The sequence below is a fragment of the Trachurus trachurus genome, assembly GCF_905171665.1.
Source record: "Trachurus trachurus genome assembly, chromosome: 13".
NCBI classification, from domain to species: Eukaryota; Metazoa; Chordata; class Actinopteri; order Carangiformes; family Carangidae; genus Trachurus; species Trachurus trachurus.
In genome coordinates this window covers 18,395,782-18,417,013 of record NC_139892.1, presented here as the reverse complement: position 1 = coordinate 18,417,013, position 21,232 = coordinate 18,395,782, and the positions used below count along the sequence as shown (strand labels likewise).

The 21,232-nt window shown below is 43.4% G+C and overlaps 1 protein-coding gene across 4 annotated transcripts; it reads left to right on the top strand.

Annotated features, from left to right (window-relative positions):
* The first annotated feature begins 713 nt into the window (after positions 1 to 713).
* On the top strand, positions 714 to 15,712 carry baz1b (bromodomain adjacent to zinc finger domain, 1B). Of its 4 annotated transcripts, none has more exons than XM_083984501.1 (21): positions 714 to 1,529; positions 2,866 to 2,982; positions 3,925 to 4,069; positions 4,281 to 4,473; positions 4,589 to 4,710; positions 4,863 to 5,060; positions 5,169 to 5,357; positions 5,505 to 6,774; positions 6,933 to 7,106; positions 7,199 to 7,337; positions 7,441 to 7,601; positions 7,795 to 7,909; positions 8,005 to 8,103; positions 8,313 to 8,490; positions 8,668 to 8,850; positions 8,992 to 9,139; positions 9,865 to 10,012; positions 10,617 to 10,732; positions 11,580 to 11,719; positions 11,863 to 11,969; positions 12,829 to 15,712. In XM_083984501.1, exons 1-21 carry the CDS (start codon positions 1,411 to 1,413, stop codon positions 13,556 to 13,558), a joined length of 4,791 nt encoding a protein of 1,596 aa, XP_083840627.1. In that variant the 5' UTR covers positions 714 to 1,410; the 3' UTR covers positions 13,559 to 15,712. The 4 variants fall into 4 exon arrangements, with proteins under 4 accessions (XP_083840627.1, XP_083840626.1, XP_083840625.1 ...); XM_083984500.1 differs by having other exon boundaries at positions 7,792 to 7,909; XM_083984499.1 differs by having other exon boundaries at positions 5,475 to 6,774.
* Positions 15,713 to 21,232: the final 5,520 nt, after the last annotated feature.

Here is a 21,232-nt window from a genome sequence, read left to right as displayed (position 1 = left end):
TTATATAATTTGACAAATGAATTTGTTATTGATATCCCTGCCACTGTAATTCTACTTTAATGTAGTAAATATGTAGTAATAACATGTAGTCTAATAAGATATTTTTCTATTGTAATGGATGCTGCAGTGCTATACCCCGTTAGGTGTGTTTAATTATTATATAGCCAATAATTTCATTATTATATGTAAAAGGCTGGGTCAATAATTAGGAGATTAAGTAATTATTCATATTAGCAGTCATACTCACACACATTGTCTTTAATCTACAGCTGTAAAAAAAAAAAAAAAATTTTGCACTCTACCACCAAACTGGTACCTGGTACATAGTAGGCCTAGTTGTTTAGTTTGCTGAGTTGTGTTCTTTTGTTTTTTGCTACAAATTTGTGTATCTGCTTGTTAGTGGTACACTGAGGCACTGGAAACAGTCACATTCCTTAATATGCACAAAACAAAACCTTCGTGCAGGCTGATTAGGCTACGATGATCTGTATTGTCATCAGCTGACCCCCAGCCTCTTTTTTTCTGCGCGGGCGTGGTTTATGAGACGGGGCTGTCCTAGAAAATAGACAGGTCACATCAACCAATCAGAGGGCGTTTCGGACTAATTCGATGAGGGCGTTCGGCTGTGAGAACCAATGAACGTTGAGAGGAGGCGGGGCTTGTGTGCAACGCGGCTTGCTGCCGGGGAAACGGAGTTCTAAGGGTGTAGTAGGGAATTGTGCCGGTGAGCTAGAAACTCCCGCCATTTCGACAAGGAATTAACCTCTTGATTGATACAGGGTTACTTTTTTTCCCGTAACGCTTCCTAACGCTTTCATCTGACAGGGACAACTTCCGACAGCGAGAAAATGCAGCGAGGACAACTGATCAAGGCCTAAGTTTGCACAGAGTTGTGGGAACTGTCCAAGCGCGCGCTGAGAGAGACCTCATGCTGATCTGAGCCTCCGCTGCTGTTGCCGCGAGTTTGATTTCGGTGTGGGGTTTTGTTGCATCCTTTCATGTTGTTCAATCGGAGCTAAAAAAAAAAAAAAAAAGTTTACCAAGTTTACCCACGAGAGACAAGTCCAGGAACCCGATGCACATAGCGTGAAACCGCCATGACACAGCTACAGGAGAAGAGAAGAAGGATGCAATGAGGAGGCTGCCAAGACGCGCACTGTTATTGTTTTGCAACCAGATAGCGATCCAGCCTACTAGCTCAGTCGGCTAGCTGCTGCTGCTGCTGCTACACGTTGGGTGCCGGGCGGGCCTGCCGGCGGTAACGTGAGTGAGCCTCGCCAAGATACATTTCGGGGACGCTTGGATACATGCGGAGGACATTGTATTGTGTAACATAGTACAATTTTTTTTTTTGAGGATTTGATTTTTTTTAACAAGTGGCAACAAGCCGTGCCATTTGAGGGTTTTGAAATGGCACCGCTTCTGGGCCGGAAACCTTACCCGCTGGCTAAACCGCTAGCCGAGCCACCAGGCCCGGGAGAGGAGGTCTACATCATCGAGCACAGCAAGGAGGCCTTCAGGAACAAAGAGTATCCTTTACCACGGTGTTGATGCTCAGTCTCCCCCGTTATTAAGAGCCAGCCAGCCAGTCGGCATACAGTGTGCTCGGCTTTGTCTATTTTTGGGTTAAAATGATGTCCACGCAGCTACATAGACACGGACTGCATCCAGGCTTAACCAAGCTAATTTGATATTATCGATGAATTTTACCTTCGTTTAGTATCTTTCTTTCCCCGCATGTAGCCGACTCTCTTCAAGTGGTTGTCAAGCTTTGCTAGGCAACATCTGCTAAGCAACTCGCTACGGCAATAAAGCAGAAATAAGATGGAAATTAAAGCACACAGTGGTTTTTTTTTTATTTTTAATGTTTAGTTTAATGTAGAGAGCTGGCATTAAAAAGCGGTCCTTTCACTTTCAGCCCAGTTAGCCAGTTAGCACGATGCTAACGCTTGATGCTGCCCCATAATGCCACAATAGACTGGAGCTAGCTGTGCTAGCGTTAGCATACAAGCACCTTAGCTGCCGGTGGTACATTTGTGAGTTTTTTTGTTTTGTTTTAGTTACCAAAGAGATGACAACAGCTGACTAACACATAGCTTCTTGTGTCGGAATAACCCTTTTTCGTGTGTAGTTATGGTCCAGGTGTGTAACAGTCAGGTGACAGCCAGTCTTTCGCTTTAGGAGATGTTTATGAAAAGTTGAAACTGGACAGGAAAAGATTAGAGCGCTAACTTCGACAACTCGGAGTGACACACGTATTAATACTTGCTTTCGCTGCGTTTTTGTAAGTATAAATTGTAATAGAGTTGAAATCGTACACTGGCATGACTGTTTTGTTTACCCAACTGTATCTGACTTTAATATCTTGCTCTCTTTCATCACTAATTGAAGAACTGCTGAGTGAATCAGAGGCCTCAAGTCCACTTTTTTTCACCGACCTGTTTAGATGAACAGAGTTTGGGTTGGGCCTGTCCCTTCACTGAAATATTGTGGCTTTGTTTACAGTCAAACTTTTCACATCCACAATTCATTACGCAAGTGTGTTTACTGATGTTTCTGTCCTAAACTCACATCATTCGAAACAGACTCAACCCTTTTCTTGTGTCCCTCAGCCGTCACCCCTGAGTTTTTCCCAGTTTTGCCTTTTTGTTACATCCTTAGTTCATTATTATGTAGAGTATATGGACATTATATTTCGTTCAAATCTTATGGTGCCCCTTTGCCTGGACCTTATTAAACGTTTGACATCAGTGGCAACCAGTGAGACTTTTCCATGTCTGTATTGTTAGTGAGAAACACAAAGCCAAGCAGCTGGCAACTGTATGAATATGACTATTATAATTTACCTTGACAACATTGCTACAGAGAGTATGAGGCACGCTTGCAGAGGTACAGTGAGCGCATCTGGACTTGCAAGAGCACTGGAAGTAGCCAGCTGACACACAAGGAAGCATGGGAGGAGGAACAAGAAGTCACCGAACTGTCAGTATCTCATCCAGAGTTTGTGTGTGTGTGTGCATGTTCTTGAACCCATTCACCCAAAAGAAGAGCTGTTTCTTCACTCACTCAATACAATTAGATGCACAGTAAAGCTTGTGTGTATGTGTGTGTGTGTAAACCTTTACTGCTTATCTAGATGCACACGTCTAAAAATACAGATTAGCCTCTTTTTACAGAAGCGCAATAGTATCGTGAAAGAGCCATACTCTCCTAGTGAAGGTCACAAGGCTTGCTCCTTTGCCACGATTGGATAAATCTGGTGCTCCTCCTCTCATTCTATTTCGAGGGCGTATGATTGAGTCATCCTCGAATCTGCAATGGCCTGGTGAGAGCTGCCATATTCTGATTTGTGAAACAGGAAGAATTATAGACCAAATGGCTGGCTAGTCCGGCTGAGGTCTTTTTAAGTTCACTCACCAACCAAGGTGTACATGTATTATAATATTGAGCATGTGCTGCCAGCGAGAGGAAGGTGACCTGAACGATACATGTCGCCCAAAGAGATGCCGCAGCAAAGACTGGGCAGAGCGGTGCTCAGCTGCCCAGAGCTCAAGTCACTCAGGATCATGAGCTGTATTTAAGCCTTGTCTAATTATATCAGTCAGGAGGAGACTTTACTCCCCCTACTGGCCACTGTCAGTCCTTTGTTGTCCTATTATGTAACGCTCTGGTCCCCATTGTGGCAGCAGGCCAAGAATCCAAACAGCGTGAAAGAAATCTTGCGAGAGAGAGAGAGAGTGTATAACACCAATGATTGAAGACAATTTATGTCTGATGTGGCAACTGAGTTCATCTCCAAATGACGTAGGGACATAATGAACAATGTCTGACTTTTATATGTGATCATTTATAGCACAAAATGATGGAAAATATATATTCTTTACAAAATATTCTTAACACTTTCCCTCATGTTCTTGTGCGCAGGCTTCAGGAGGAGTATCCCCAGTGGTTCGAGAAGCCGGTCCTGGGGATGGTCCACCACAACACAGTGTCTTTAGACAAACTGGTTGAAATGGCATGGGTGGAAATCCTTACCAAGTACGCTGTTGATGAAGAGTGTGATTTCCTGGTCAGTTTGACACTTTACTTTTTTTTTTTAACAACTTATGTGTTGAGTACGCTTTTCGTAACTCTGTATTTGGTCATACCAAGTCCCCATTGGGAATCAGTCTCATAACATTTGCAGTGTGATGTTACACTCACCACTAAAATGACAAATATTTAATTGGAAACTTCCTGTTGGTGTACTCTGATTGTTTTTTTTTCTTCCTTCTCCTCAGGTGGGGAAAGACAAAAGTTTGCAGGTCAAGGTGGTGAAGATCCATCCCCTGGAAAACCCAGAGGGTGAGACAGCAGAGAAGAAGCTCGAAGGTGCCTGTGACTCCCCATCCAGTGACAAGGAGAACGCAAGTCAGGAGAACCAGCGGAAGGAGCCCCCTCCCCGAGAGGAGGAGAACAGGAGGGAGAGCCTCAGTGAGTACAAATGAAATTGAAATCAGAAGAAGAGCTTTGAGTTTTAAAGGTGGTGTAGTCATCTTCGGTTTGATTAGGTTCTTTTTTCTTCTAAAACTCTTCTGCTTCTCATCAGGCGACAGAGCACGGCGCTCTCCAAGGAAACTTCCCACTGCCATGAAGGAAGAGAGGAAGAAGTGGGTGATGCCCAAATTCCTCCCGCACAAGTACGACGTGAAGCTTATCACTGAGGATAAGGTAGATACCATGTCACTGATAGAAATCGATTGTTCAGATTTTTTTCCCCCATGTTGTTTCTGGATAACAGTTGGTCATATTTGAAACACACTAGTTTGTGACTCTTCTGTGGTTAATGATTTGTTAACATCAGTGTATTACTTCTCTCGTAGGTGATCAGCGATGTGCCAGCAGACAGTCTTTTCAGAACGGAGCGTCCTCCAACCAAGGAGATTATGCGCTATTTCATAAGACACTATGCTCTGAGGCTGGGCACGGGGGAGAGCGCTCCCTGGGTTGTTGAGGACGAACTGGTGAAGAAGTTCAACCTTCCCAGCAAATTCAGTGACTTTCTTCTTGATCCCTACAAGGTAATTTACTCAGGATCATTCGCTGCATATTCGTTCTTTTTAAAAATGTTGCTTTTTTCTGGTTGACACCCTTTCTCTCTCCCTTCTCTTTTTTGTTTTTGGTTAAAGTTTTTAGCAGAGAATCCTTCGACAAAACGCAAGAGCTTGTCATCTCCAGAGGGTAAACCCAGCAAGAAGCTCAAGACCTCTGACACGCCGGGAGAGGATTCAGGAAATGAGAAGGGAGAGAAGAAAAGGAAAAACAAGAAAGATGCTTTGGGCATGCCTCTCAGTCCCACCATCTGGGGCCACATGCAGGTTAGCAGGCTTCTGTGCACATAATTTAGTGTTGTAAGGATAAAACTCATTGAGTACAGGATGTCCTTTTTTATAGTCAAAGCTTTGCTTAATGGGCTCATGTTATCTGTATTTCAGAAAATAAATATGAATGGTTCTCCACTCAAGGTTAAGAACTCAGGAACTCCCAAGAAAGGAGAAGGCAAAGGCTCCGCACCCTCCACTCCGAAGTCAGGCCGAAAGAGAGAAGGAAAGAAGACTGGAAAGACTGGTGACAAGAAGCTCAATGTGCTCAAAGCCTCTAAAAACGGTAAAGCTGGTGCTAAGACACCGAAGATGAAGCAGATGACTTTGCTGCATTTGGCCAAAAGCACTGCAGCTGGCAGCCCCAAGAAGAGAGCCCGTAGCTCTGGCATGGGCACACCTAAATTGGGGAAGCCTCTGCACCCCATGGCTCTCCACCTCCTCCGTTATTATAAGGAGAATAAGGGCAAAGAGGACAAAAAGAACGCCCTCTCCTCTCTCATCTCCAAGGCCGCAAAGACCCTGTCCCCGGACGACCGTGGCCGCCTGCCGGAGGAACTCAAAGAGCTGGTGCAGAAACGCTGGGAGCTTCTGGAACAAAAGAAACGATGGGCAGCCATGAGCGAAGAGGAAAAGCAGGAAGAGATGAAGAAGCGCCGCGAAGAAGTCAGAGAGAAACTGAGAGAAAAGGCCAAGGAGAGACGCGAGAAGGAGATGCTCGTCCGCCGCGAACAATCACGTAGATACGAGGACCAGGAAATCGAAGGGGGCAAGACCCTGCCAGCGTTCAAGCTGGTCGACATGCCCGAGGGGTTGCCCAACACTCTGTTTGGTGAGGTGGCTATGGTTGTGGACTTCCTGCACTGCTACGCAGGGCTGTTGATGCCAGACGACCAGTACCCCATCACGGCGTTGGCTCTGACCGAAGCACTGACCGGGGAAGGGTCCGGCTTCCTCTACTTGAACCGTGTGCTGGTGGTTCTGCTCCAGACGCTGCTGCAGGACGAGCTGGCAGAGGGCTACAGCGAGCTCGACATGCCCTTATCTGAGATCCCCCTTACCATGCACTCTGCGTCGGAGCTGGCGCGGTTGTGTCTGCGGCCGTGCGACGCCCACGGCGAGGAGAGCGGCCAGGGCTCAGATGACTCAGGACCCATGGGAGGCTTTGATGATGTGGTGACCAGCGAGTTCCTGGAAAAGCTTGAGACAATCGAGGTGTTTGAGTTGAGTCCAGAGGAGAAGGTCAGCCTGCTGGCGGCGCTGTGCCACCGCATCCTCATGACCTACTCGGTGGAGGACCACGTCGATGCAAAGCAGCAGCGGTCGGTTGAACTGTGGAAGGAGCGTCTGGCGATGCTAAAAGAGGTCAACGACCGCAAGAAGGCTGAGAGGATGAAGCGGAAAGAGATGGAAGGTAAAGGTAGACGAGGATCAGCAGAGTCTTACCTGTAGTTGTAATGTAGCAGGAAGACAAATGAGAAGTTTCCTCACTCGTTTAACTGTAGATTTATTAGTCTGAATACACCAAATTATTTCTTAATATTCATTTATTTATTTGTGCTGGACTCATAGGTGAGAAGAAAAAAGAGGGGGGTGCTAAGAAGGAAGCCAAAAAAGAAGTAAAGGCGGAGGCGGAGCCAGAGCCGGAGCCGGAACCGGAGGACATGATCAGCTCGGTGAAGAGCAGGCGGCTGATGGCAGCGCAGGCCAAGAAGGAGAAGGAGGAGATGGACAGGCAGAACAAAGGTAAACTTTTGAGCAGGCAGCAGAGAAGTTCAAATGTGACTGGGTCTTTCTTAGAGATGTGACTCCGTGTACAATATTACATTATGACACAGAGCGTATGGAGAAGGAGGCTGAAGAGGAGCGAATGCGTAAACAGAGGGCTGCTGCGGAGAGGGTCTTCCAGGACGGGATCACCAAAGCCAAACTGGTCATGCGCCGAACACCTCTGGGTACTGACAGGAATCACAACAGGTGAATGATAACACACAAACTGATAAAGACAGATCAATGGAAACCCCTTTAATAACTTGACTACATTTTAACCACGTTTGTGATTTGGATGTGTTTCTTCCAGATACTGGCTATTCTCTGACGTAGTTCCTGGTCTGTACATCGAGAAAGGCTGGGTGAACGAAAGCATCGACTACAACTTCACCCCTCCTCCTGAAGACAAACCAGCTGAGCCTGAGGTGGAGGAGGAGGAGGGTGAGCCAGCTGCTACTCAGGACTCACAAGGTAAAGTATTAAAGTTGCTCTCATGTCGAAATGTTTGTTTATAACGGTTTCTGGCATTGTTTTGTATCAGCATTTGTACTAACACTAACATGGTCCTGCTATCTGTGCCTTTTTGCATAGTGCACAGTTTTGTAAATAATTGTATACAATGTGTTTTAATCTTCGACATGATTGTTTTAATGTCGTTCAGCAGGAGCCGAAAAGGACGATGGCAGCATCGATGGTGCTATGAGCGAAGGAGCCCAGCAGGGGGCAGCAGTAGACATCTGTATAGAAACCACTGTTCCCAAGCAGGGACAGAACCTCTGGTAAGAACCGTCTCCTTCTTTCTCAGTTTTCTCTTTTACTTAAATTATTTCACTGCTTTATTCCATTGACATCGTTGTCTGCCTTTTTGATCCAGGTTCATATGCGACAACACAGCTGAGCTGGAAGAACTGGTGGAAAGTCTCCACCCTCAGGGCGTCAGAGAGAGTGAACTTAAGGCGAACATACAGAGCAGGTGAACACATTCTCACTGTGCTTAATATGTCCTGCATTGCTAACATTCATGAATCTGTTGCTGGCAAAGTTGTATCCAACGTCCTTCAAGTCTAAACTTTTATCCTCATCAACATAGACTTTGATATTTCTATACCACACCAGAAGAACAGTTTCATGTTTTCCTTACAAAGAAGACTAAATTGATTATGAAAACTGTTCCCTGTTTAGGTATCAGGATATCCTCCACTCCATCCATTTGACCCGTAAGGGCAAACTGGGCCTCAGGACATGTGACGGTCACACAGAGCTGCTCAAATTCATGCGCAGTGACATTCAGGAGGTTGCTTCACGGCTCCACAAGGGAGGACTGGGATACCTGGAGGACAACGTAGACATTGAAGATGAGGTAGCTCGTTTTTAAAATCTTGACATAATATTCACTGAAGCAAGTGAAATGTTTGTTGTCTTTGATGTGTCAACTGGTAACTGGGATGTGTTCGATGCTGATGCATTCATGTTTGTCAGGGTGTGTGTGAAACCTGCGTTGTGTAATCTGTAATTATTTGTCATTGTCTGTACGCAGCTGAAAGACACCGAGAGCTTGAAAGACTTTGGCGAGTGCATCATCACCATTCAGGCCTGTGTAATCAAGAAGTTCCTTCAGGGATTCATGGCCCCCAAACAGAAAAAGAAGAGGAAGCAAGGTGAAGAAAGCAGCAAGGCTGAAGAGGTGGATGAAGAGAAGAGACTGGCAGAGGAGGCGAGGGTAAGAGAAAAGTTGTCCTTCTGTTGTGTCAAGTTTCAGCTGTGTACGTTTGCACAGGTATTAACTGCTTAACTTAACCACAGCAGCTGCATAAATGTCATCTGTTAACCACAGTGCTATTTTTGAACTTTTTTCTCATAGGTAGCGACAGCGGTAGAGAAATGGAAGACTGCTATCAGAGAGGCCCAGACCTTTTCCCGCATGCACGTGCTGCTGGGGATGTTGGACGCCTGCATAAAGTGGGACATGTCTGCTGAGAACGCTCGCTGCAAAGTCTGTCGCAGGAAAGGTAAGAACTGATTCCAACTGCTGTCCACTTCAGTTAGATATTTAAACAAACCTGTTTGCAGAAGATTAAAGCTGATTATTGCTTTTATAAACATGGTTGTTGTCACATTGCTGTCTGTGTTTTGACTATAAAGCAGAAGTAGTTCTACAAGCAGAAAGAGGATGAACAAAAGCACCCCAGACACCTCAACAGAACGAGAGCACTGCTGCCAGCTTTTTGTTTCTTTCTGTCTACAACTAGGAGTCGGTACACCTAACTGACTAGATTATTGTGCTATGACAATATTAATTATTGTGCGTATAAACATAGCCCACAGTCGGTCAGCCCTGTTTTGGGTGAGGCGGTGCTGCAATACCCAACCAGTCTTGTGCTTCACTGTCTAGTGCTCTGGCAGAGCCCATCTGTGCTGCAGCTGAAGGAGTCTAGGCCCAGATCCAGACAGGACAGCATCAGCCACATGTTCAAAGCAGAACAGACAAGTAGTGTCAGGCAGGTCTACATAGAGAGACGGCAGCTCCTCAGGACAACAGGTGAACCTGTAGTAATAAGAGCTTAGTTACTTTCACAGCAACAGACACAGGGAAGATGTGCAAACTATTGTCATTGTCAGGGAGGGAAGACCAGAGCAAGTTAGACTGACTGACTGACAAAAAATGTGAGGAACACTGATTAATTGAAAAAAAAACACCTTTCAGCTCAGACCAATTTATTCTGCTGTCTTCCAGGTGACGATGAGAAACTCATCCTCTGTGACGAGTGTAACAAGGCCTTCCACCTGTTATGTCTGCGACCGGCCCTTTTCCGCATCCCTGATGGAGAGTGGCTGTGTCCCGCCTGCCAGCCCACCGTGGCCAGACGTGGCTCCCGCTCAAGGTAACTGTCCTGCCCAACATGGTCTGGGTCGTCCTTTCTGTGTCCTGCCCATCGTCAACTTAATGTGTTGCATTACACTGGGATAACTAGAGAGTAAATGTCCCTTCATGGACCCTGTAGGCCGTCAGACCTAAAAAGAAAACAATCTTCTACCGTTAACCGTGTCGGAGCCTTCATTCGTTAACGTGTCCGTTTTAGTTTATCATCTCCTCTCCTTCAGCATCACGTTCTCACTACAGCTGCTCTGTTGTCAATAAACACACGTGCTGCAGCCCAACAACACAGCTGTTAAATGATTGACTGTTTGCCTGTCACTCGTAGTGTCCAGGGATGTTTCAGTGTCCCACATCCTCGAGTTTTACACTGCTGACTTGTATCACTGGTCCCGCGACCCATAGTAACCCAGTAGACTACCCCACATGTTAAAATTACGATGTAAACAATAGAGGGTTATATCGTACGGTGGACATTTTTATATCGCACTACTGTATATCGTAATATCGCACAGCACCACCAGGAGAGCAGTTTGCAATCCCTTTTTATATCTACAAATAATATATATCAGTTGTGTTGAGATTGATGAAAGGCAACCTCTCCATTGCAGGAACTATAACCAAGACACAGACGAGGAAGACGATGAAGAGGAGTCTGAGGAGGAGGAGTCCGAGGAAGACGAAGAGGATGAGGAGGAGAATGACTACAAAGCCATGGGGCACAGCTGTGAGTATCATGAGGGAAAGAAATGTTGTATGAGATTTCACAACATTATCACAACATGGTTCATCATGAGGGATTTTTTTCCACCTGTCGCACATTTCCCTAAACAAATGAATTAAAAGATGGTGATGAATACGACCAATTGTTCCTGTCTCTCCGGGTGACCATTTACATTTTGTGTACCCATTCACAAATTGAGTCTTTGTGCCTTTGCAAATCACATTTTAATCAAGTTTCTCTATGAAAAATCCACACGGTAGACAAAAGTATACATTATTGAATAATATTAGTAAAAAAGAATTTGATCTTCATAGCGACCTGAAAACCCGAGTTGGTTTTGCAAAACGCTGGTCCTTGGGGCTGAAGGTTTGAGAACGAGAGGAATGCTGATGGGGAATTTCTGCCCCTGTCTCTATTGTCTGTGTGTTGTCATGTAGCACAGCTCAGGTCGGGATCTTGCTTTGAAGCCGTGTCTCACTCTGGCTTCACCCAGAGTATGTGGCAGGATGATCCCCCTCTGTCAGTTCAGGCCTGCATGGCAGGGTCAGCGATTATGGAGTTTAGCACGTTGATGCTGAATAGTCCAAGATAAGACGGCAGCGCTGCACCTACAAATGGATTATGTTTCTCATTTCTGAGCGTGAGACTGTACGATAGTCTGCTGACAGTCTAGGGCTCAAGTCCACAGTGGCCTGGGATTGGTTTGGCTCACCTGGAAATGTCAACAACATAACTGACAAATTAAACAGGAATTAACTTGACATTTCAGATGCCAAAGACAAAACTGCAGCATATCCATGATGTTAGTGTCTGCTCCTTGTCCTAATCGTGCCTCATTGTTTCTCTGCAGTGAGACCAAGGAAGAAAAATAAGCAGACCTCATCTCGGCAGAAAAGTTCAAAGAGTAAATCCAAGAAGCCGTCGTCTTCTAGTAGTCAGAGCAGCAAGCAGAGGACTGGCCCCAGCAGCCCCGCAGACATCGACGAACTGGTAAGAGACAAAAGACCGGGAAGTAGGACACAGGTGTGGGCAGGAGTTCACCTGTGTTTCATAAACTTCATATCAAAATCTTAGAGCATAAATTACTGTGTCATTGTTTTGTGTGTGTGTGTGTGTGTGTGTGGTTCCTGCAGGTGCGACAGAGTTCCCATTCAGGAGTGCGCAGGCAGGCGCTGGAGCTGGAGAGGTGCGAAGAAATCCTCAAGAAACTGATGAAATTCCGCTACAGCTGGCCGTTCAGGTGAGACAGGAGCCGACTCTGCATGCTTTAAAATACAGTTGGTGTTCAGTGTGGTGAGTTCACGTCAAGCAATGAAGTGCTCCAGTTTATACAGCAAAGCTTTGGCTTAAAGAGGAACTAAGCAGGATTTCTCCCGTGGCTATGCTCCATTTTTTACCTTAATAAAAAAGCTCCGGACTAATTGTGATAGTTAACTACATGACTTGTGAGAACGGAGGCTCTCTGTCGTCCACCTGGCGTCTCATGGCTGAAAACCAACCTTGCATCATCAGTGTAGTTACTCGGTCGCCCCCCCCGGTGTCCCAGCTCTCGTCTCTGCACACCGTGACACAAACGCCTCCGTAACCGGCAATCTTTTGTTTATGATGGTTAAAACTACACAAATACACACGTCACAACATCGTATATGTTATGTAACATTATCCATTGCTCCATTTATTGATTTTTCGCCGGCTTCGTTGTAAACAAATGCACATGGACGAGAGGAGCGTTAGCAAAACAGCGGAAAAGTGAACCGGATTTGCATAGTCCCCCTTTAAGGAACTTAGTTGGTGTTGTAAAAGCTAAAATGATCATTTAGGATGACAGAATTACGCTTCATCATCATGACACACAAGGTCAAGGTGGTACCTGCAGGATCAGGCATATTCATGTAATTAAATAAATAATAATAATAAATATAGAAATGGAAAAAAAGTAATCAGGGTAACATCAAGAAATGGCAGACATCACAAAACATGTCATTAAGATCCACTAAATTAAATAATTTATTTTTGTTTTTGTTGTAAATGTGTGTCCTGCCACCTGAATTACTCAAATTCTGACTCGGCCCTTGGCTCATGCTCTGCTCCTCTTTCAGAGAGCCCGTCTCGCTTGACGAGGCAGAGGACTACTTGGACATTATTTCCCAGCCCATGGATTTCCAGACGATGCTGGGAAAGTTCGGCCAGGGCTCGTATCGTCACGGCCAGGACTTCATGGAAGACATGAAGCTGGTCTTCTCCAACGCAGAGGAGTACAACCAGCAGGGCAGCCACGTGCTCGCCTGTATGGTCAAGACGGAGCAGAGCTTCACCGAACTCCTCCAGAAGCTGCTTCCTGGCCTCAGCTACCTCCGCCGGCGATCACGCACACGCGTCCGCCAAGCCCCTGCGACATCCGAGGAAGACGACGAGGAGGAGGAGGAGGAGGAGGAGGAGGAGGGGGAGGGGGAGGAGGAAGAGGAGGAAAACGAAGAGGAGGAGGAAGAAGATGAGGAAGAGAAGGAAGAGGAGCCCAAGAAGAAGATGCAAAATGGCAAATCAAACAGGAAGAAAACCGGGAATGGTCGAGGACGCAGGGATGAGGAGAGCGGGAGTGAGGAAGAGGAGGAGGAGGAGGATGATGAGGAGGAGGGCAACGGTAGGAGGAGAAGTAAGAGGACCTCTACCTCCGGAGGCAGGAAGGATTACAGGGAGCAGGATAGCGATGGCGAGCGGGACACACGGAGAACTCGTCAGCGGGGGGGCCGGGGTGACGCAGCGGGGGGGAGCAGCGACGAGGACCGGTCCAGTCAGCAGCGACATTCCAAGAGGCAGAAACGCTCGTGAAGTCCAGGGTGCTTTTTGTTGTTTTCCATGTCTCTTTGCTTTAAAAAAAAATATTTTTTTTGTCCCGCTCCTTTAAAAGAAAAAAAAGAAAAAAGCTTGAGACCCCTCCATGTCCTCCTCCCACAGCCAGCGGGGCTCAATCCTCAGAAGGACTCTTTGTTTTATTGAATTTATGTTCATATTTTGAAAAACAAGAAAACTGATTTATATTTGTAACATGTTTAATATTGGTGATGTTTTTCTTCCCCAACCAAGAATAGAGGTAATGGAGAGGTCCTTATAGCTCTTAATTTGAGTTTCAGTTCCAAGTTGACAACCTCACAGACATTGCTTTTGTCTTTCTTTCTTTTTTACATTTGCTCTTCCCATACACCAGTGCAGTGTAACCAGATATATGTCCTCATTCATAGTCCAGCCATCATTTAACTGGGGTATTTCAGAATAGTACTAAGTCCAGCTGTAAAATGTTTGTCCCACTCACATCTCTTTCCACAAGTCATCATGTTTTCACTAAGTACTTCTCAAAGAGATGGTGTCAATGTAGCTGAAAACCCTCTTTCTCAGCTTTAGAAACAGCACTGATGGCTGATTATGACTTTTTCTGTCACCTGTAAATCGCTCTTACTATTCTTAACTTCTTGCCACCAAGATGATCTTTGGGTGAAAATGCAAGTCTATAGATGAACACAATAGGATTTTACTAGATGTAGTCGTCGTTTTTCAGATTTCTTGTGAAAAGCTGAGTCAAGACTGCAGATCACACAGTGTAGTCGCATCACTATAATGCAAGGAAAAAAAGAAAAAAAAAAATCATCTCAGCTCTTGGTGCCAGGCTTCATGTCTCACTCTTGGTGCGTAGAGCTGACCAGCCTTTCCTCCTCGGTAGTGCCCTGCCACTTTAAAAAGAACCGGTACCTCAATGCTCCGTCAATTTGCACTCCTGTGTAAAGTGCGCCTACTATGCCAGCAGCTGCAGGACCATACTTTATTGAATTTTTGTGCATAAACATTTGTAAACAGTGTTTAAAACAACAAATGTGATGTTTGTTAAGAAAATGGGCATTTTTGAATATTTGATATTTTTTGCACATTTTATTTGGTATTGTAAATGATAACTTGATCTTATTCACATCCAATAAATTGCAAGGTTTAACCAGGGCTCTCGTAGTCTATACAGAGAACATGTCAGAGTTATTGTACTTTTCACTGTCGCAGCAGAAAACGTCACTTGCTTTTTACAAACACCCAATGCCCCTCTGTCGTTCCCTACAGTAGAATCAGTGACACAAACTCCTCAGAAGCGAATGCAGGTTTCCCCAGCATGTCCTGGTCCAGTCACCAGGTGGTGCTCTCCTCCTGCTCTTTGTCCCAGCCTCCTCCAAGTAACACAGTGATCAACTAAACCGCTTTGTTTGCTGGACTGCTGGGACACCTGACTGCCACTGTTTGGTGCTTTCACTGTCCACTAAAGCAGGGGAGCTCTGTAAGTGCTGGTGGTGTATTTTGGATCTTGAGCTTGTTTTTTGTAGCAACTTCTACACAGTGGGCCCGAAAAGTGCTGCAGCAAATAGTTTTCATTTACAATCAGACAAAGCGCTTTTTAAATGAAAACCTTTTTGAGGGTGCAGAGGTTGCTCTAATCTGTGTCAAGGTGTGTGTGTATATACATAATATATACATTCTGATAAGACAGTGCTTGGTTCGCCCTCTTCTGTCTGTACTGTGCTGTGTTGTTCTCCTGTCTTTTTCTAGTGCTGTTATCATCAAGACTTTACCGATTTGATTTGGCCACTAATTGTTTATTTTTCCCCACTATTTTTTGCTAAAATTCAGCTTTGTTCCTGACATGAAGCAAAAGCTAACTGCCCCTTTCAAAATGAGACCTGACTGTAAATGCTTTCTTTATTCTTGGAGGAACTGCAAAAGTCTTTTACACTTCCTTTTTTATATATATATTTATAGTCTCTAAAGTTGGGTTTGGGCAAGTTCGAAGGATTTACATGTAAAGAATTTCCAATAAAGGCTATGGACGAAGACCGTAGTTCTCCCTGTTATTTTTTTTATTTTTTATCCTTTTGTGTCGAGTTGATGAGCATCCCCAGGTCAGACTGACAGACATCACTGCCATCTGTAAAACCTTGTGATAAGACAATGAACAGGGAGCAAAAAAAAAAAAAAACGGGCTAGCCGTGACCACCGACTGATGTCTAATTTTACTTTTTAATAAAATATCAAACAGTTGTCTTTTCCCTCTGGTGTGGACTCTTTTCTCAGAAACATCTGCATCTTCACATGGAGGCTAAATTAGCTTCAAATATGGTGCATCGAAGCCAGAACTGTCATCACAGAAGACAAACAGTTTCATTATTCACAGAGAAAGATGGGCACCTTGGACCGAGTCGGTTCCATGAAAACGTTTAGTGGAAAATTTGAAGCTGTTAGTTTGAAAGTAATCGCACACTGCCGACTCAGAATTGACCCAATGTTCTTTTTGTCTGTAAAGGTGCAACCTCAACATCTGTACACAACAGCATGGTTTCATTAGACTGAAAAGGAAATAAAGACCAATTCAGTTTGGCCAGTAGAAAGCTGTGGACGCAAGAGGCACCAGATATTTATCCAGGGTCATTAAAGTGTCTAGACTGCCAATGAATGTACTTTTCTAAAGTTGTTTATGGACCAAAATAATAATTTTGCTGTGATTTCAACCACTGTCTCACGGAGCCCTTTACCCTGCCTGAACAGGTAGTGGGTACGTCATCAGCAACGGTCTCCACCGACTAAACAAAAACACAAATGCAAGTGTGAGACTGACGTGTGTGGAGCAGAGGAGAGTGCAAGGAGGACGGTGAGATCTTATGAAATATCTTGCAGGGAGGCGCTGACAGCCTGTGAGCCATCTGTAATTTGGCAACAGGTGTAGAAGCAAAGATGGATCAGAGTAAAGGTCAGAATGTGAAAAGTCAGTGGAAACATGGCACTTCATTAGTGACAGTTCAAACATGGCAACAGCTGGATTCAGCTATAATAAACCTAAAATAATAGGTAACACTTTATAATAAGTACTATTAAGCATTAGTTAAGCATTAATAAATACTGAATTCCTCATTTATAACGCATGAATACTCATTAGTATGTAGTTTATAAATACAGTTAGTGCTTATCAATGATGAGTAAAACGTTTTTAACTGTGTTTATAAACTACACACTAATGAATATGTGTTATAAATAATGAGTTCAGTATTTAATGCTTAACTAATGCTTAATAATGTGTACTTATTATAAAGTGTTACTAAATAATGTCTCACCGCCGATCCTCATTATTGACCTTTAAAACATTTACATTTTTTTTGTCTATAAACATCAAAAACTAAATTTGACTTTTCACTGCTTATAGCCTCTGTATTTCAAAATAAAAGTCTACTAAGTCGGTCTAACTTGGCCTTGAGGTGTCAGAGAGAAATCACAGCCTTTGTCTGTTTTGTTGATATCAAGGCTTAATGTTGACTGGATCACACTGTCATAGCCAGTTTTGGTAGCTGACTGTTCTGCATAATGGAGCCCAACCCAAGTGAAGATTGCAGTATACTGAAAATGAACTTGGTGTGATTTGAACTCCTAATGAACTCCGAGAAGTAAATCACTTAGTTCTTAGGAGGCTTCGTCTCCTCAGCATAAAAGAATTTCTTTGTTAACTTGGATAATATACAATAGAGCCGTGATTCATTAACACATAGAAGTCTATCTGGGTCTTTCCAAACTCCTCATGAAACATTAAGTATTGTTCATCTCTCACTTGGTGCAGCCTACGCCTTCAAAATGTGGCTGCGATGTACATTAATCACCAAACATTTACTCCCTGTTGAGATCTTAGGAATCAATGACTGCACATGCTGCTTCTCCTGAGTTTCACAGGTACCAAGACGCAAAGGTACAGAAATAATTCACATTCAGCTACATAAAGTTGGCTGGAATATTATAAAACTGCAGATAACAGAATAAACCGTTAGATTTCTTTCTTTAGCTCCATAAACTAAGTATAACATTTTCTGCACATGTACATTACCCTCATCTACAGCTAATCACCTCTTTTAAGTTAATACACTGAACTAGACAGTACACATTTGCTTATCTACTCATAGCAGTTATGAAGCTACAATATCATATTTTCAGGATCATTATCCCAAGTTTTCTTGTTTTTGTTGCAAGGACAATTTTTTCTAAGGTTTTTTTTTTCCATTAGGGAAAAAATGTCTCAGTGTTGTTGTTACAGATGGAAAAAACAATATCAGTAATCAGTAAAACAAAACAACATCAACAACAATAAAAAGAAATAGAAAGTAGAAAACACGCTTAATTTTGTAATACTGATTTATTTATTTATTTATGTATTCATTTTTTCCAGGACACTTTTTTCAAAAATGATTGTCAATCAAAAATATTTTTTTCTCGTCAGTCAGACATCATTTTCAAAGAACAATTCAGAAGTGAAGATTTCTTCCAGTTGCCTCTGAGCCTAACATCTGCATGTTGTTGATTACAACAACATTTTTTCAACACTTCACGTCCCTTTTTATCTCTGTTTTTGGTCTCAAACTTTTGTAGTCGTTAAAGCAGAAGTAAGCGATCCGGTGGTTTTGGCTAACTTCTTGTCAGCCGATGGAGTTAGCAGTCCCTACCCTCGTCCCTACGTCACCACATTCACGCGCATCCCTTGGCTGCACACACAGAGAGGACCGCCCCTTTATGCCGTTCTCTCTCCTCATTGGATAAAGGTTGTAGGATACAAGGAAAGTTTGCTCCTCGGCTACAGCAGAGCAGAGTGACTGACAGACCCGTGTTTCAGACCAAACACTCTATGTAAGTGATTGCTGTCGGAAGATATAACTATTTTTTTTCCCAACAATATCTTTATTGAGTTTTCACAATGTTTCCAAAATACAGAAATATACAGAAATAAGAGTGCTCTCACATCAAGGAAGACGTCGGGGATAACTAAATTATTGTCCAGCATTTAAATTGTCCTTCCTTGCAAGTCAGGTATTTATGAGATAACATAGAGCAACACTTAGGTGAAAGTATAAGTATAAAAAACAACAACAACAACCCGAACAATAAAGGTTTCTCTGCCTTATCAAGAGTTAGCCCTTTATTTCACTATTGCACGTGGATCAAAAATACAAATTTAGATGTACAATTCACACAGAATAAAGAAATCAAATATCAAAAGAAAATAAATTATTTTGGATCACTGCAAAGGACTACCAACAACTACGCCTCGTCAGCTTCATTCCCCACATTACTTAAAGGGACAACGAGGAGTTTCTATTTGGTTATAAAAAAGTCTCACGTTAATGTGGATGAATCTACGTTACCCACACTTGTTAATGGGCCCATTTTCGATAAATATATCGTTTTGTCTCTATCGTTATTTTGTTATTATTAGTAGTGGCGGAGATGCTGGTCGAGCCGACCAGCTTTCTTTACTTCTGGTTTCGTGGCGAGTCATGAGAATGACGCAGCCGAATCGCCGTTAATGGTCGGAACTACGACGGTATGTGATCATCTTTGAACCTCTGACTTTAATTCTTGATGAATGAAAACATGAGTCTGTCTTGCGCCGGTCAAAGAATTTCACGGTGCGCGCGGAGGCTCATAAATGTAGTGTGAAAACGCTTCGCTTTTCCAAAACTCCTCGTTGTCCCTTTAAATCCACACTCCATATATTCCATAAAATGACCCCAAATGTTTTGAAATAGTGGTAGTTTTCCTTTTATAATGTAAGTTATCTTCTCCATAGGTAGGCTAAAGTTGTGGATATTTCCTTAACCCAGTTGATGAGTTTTGGTTTACTGGTACTCCTCCATGAGAGTGCTATGACTCTTTTTGCAAGCAGTAAACATAAATCCAGGGCAGTGATTATTTTTCTAGACATGTGATGTCTATCAGGATCCAGAATAAATAGTTTAGGGTTAAGAACTAATTTTAAAGATATAACTATTTAAGACTTATATTAACACAAACATTCCACTTACTTCTGCTTTAAAGCCCAACTGTGCACAGTCACGGCCTCGTGGGGCAGGTGGCTCTGTGAAATCTGTGGCAGTGACAGTCAAACAGTCAAACATTGTAATTAGAATGTAAATGGATGGGAAATTTCCCTCACACACTCCTTGAATAGTAGCCATCAAAGGGGATCTATGCCAGGGGTTTTTCATTGCTGTTCACACTTCCCAAAACTGTTCAGATTGTCGGTAAAGCGAGCATCAGGACTTTAACTGTCAATACTCACAGACTGAGAACATGGGAGAGGTGACGTCGCCCACAGAGCAGGTGATGTGTGTCAGTTCTCCTCTTGAGCAGTTAAACACGGCTGTACTGGTGCTGTTGTACAACATGGTGATTGGATTGGACATTTGTCTGCTTTTCACGACTTTCCACATCTGACCACTGGTGTTCTTTGACATGGGGACGTTCACTTTCATCCGAGCGCCAGGGTACCCGCCATGGGAAGCACACGTCACGAAGCAACTGTTGCCCTCCTCACACGACTTTGTGACTGTCGGTTCACTGAACTTGGCTAAAAGACACAGAGGGAAGCGATCACCATCAGAACAGGTTTTCTGAAATGAGGAAAACTAATCGATTTTACTGATCTTGGGTAGTTATTGGGTGCTGTTTAGCTGTCATTCCCCCTCTCTCTGCCTCCCCATTCCCTGTCCCTCTCAACTATACTGTCTCTACCCTCTAAATGGGCAAAAAAGCCCCCCAAAATATACTTTAAAAAATGGGTAGTGTTGGAGGGGTCATGATCAAAAAAACATGTGATTATAGATATTTCATATGTGCTACACAGACAAGTTTGCTCTTTTTTCTATGTTTTGAAACACATTCTCTGGAAAAACAGAGGATTTGCATTTTCTTTTCAACGATGATTGTCACAAATACTGAGAAAAGAAAATGGGCTTTCTTTCTCCATAAATTCGAATCATTTTATAGGCACTATACTTTTAGGTGGAAATGCAACTTCTCCATGATGTTAGAGATGAGTTAGGAGAGTGCCTAACTGAAAATCCTGTACAGTCTACATTACTTTACCATAGTGTGTTCAACAACCTGTGTGTAAATAATCAAAACATTTAAACCTTTAATTCAACACACTCATACCTGTGACACTGAGGTAAAGGTGTTCTTGATTTACAGTCCCATTTCTGTACTGGATGATGCACTTGTAGACTCCTGTATGTGAGGGTTTCAGCTTGTACATGTGCACAGTTGTCCCATCCAGCTTTGTGTTGTTCCATGGTTCAAATTTGTTTACATCTTCATTTTCATAGTAGCCATTGACAAATGTGTTCTTGAATTGAAAGTAGAAAAATGTAGCGTTGGCCTTCTCCTCAGGGAAGCAGTTAAAGGTCGCGTTTCCTCCAATCTCCCCTCTTACTTGTTTTGGAGGAGAACTTCCTGGAAAATAAAGAAGGGTAAGAAAGGTATAGCTACTGGGAAAAATTTCATTAAACAGAATACGAACGACTTCATTGAAAATTTAGCTCAAAGTCCTAAAAAGACTTGGAGCTCAATCAGTTACAATTGTATGTTATAAAAATGTATAAATTATATAAAAAATCTGAAATGTATTAACTTGAATCACAGAATAATTATGTATTGCAAGAA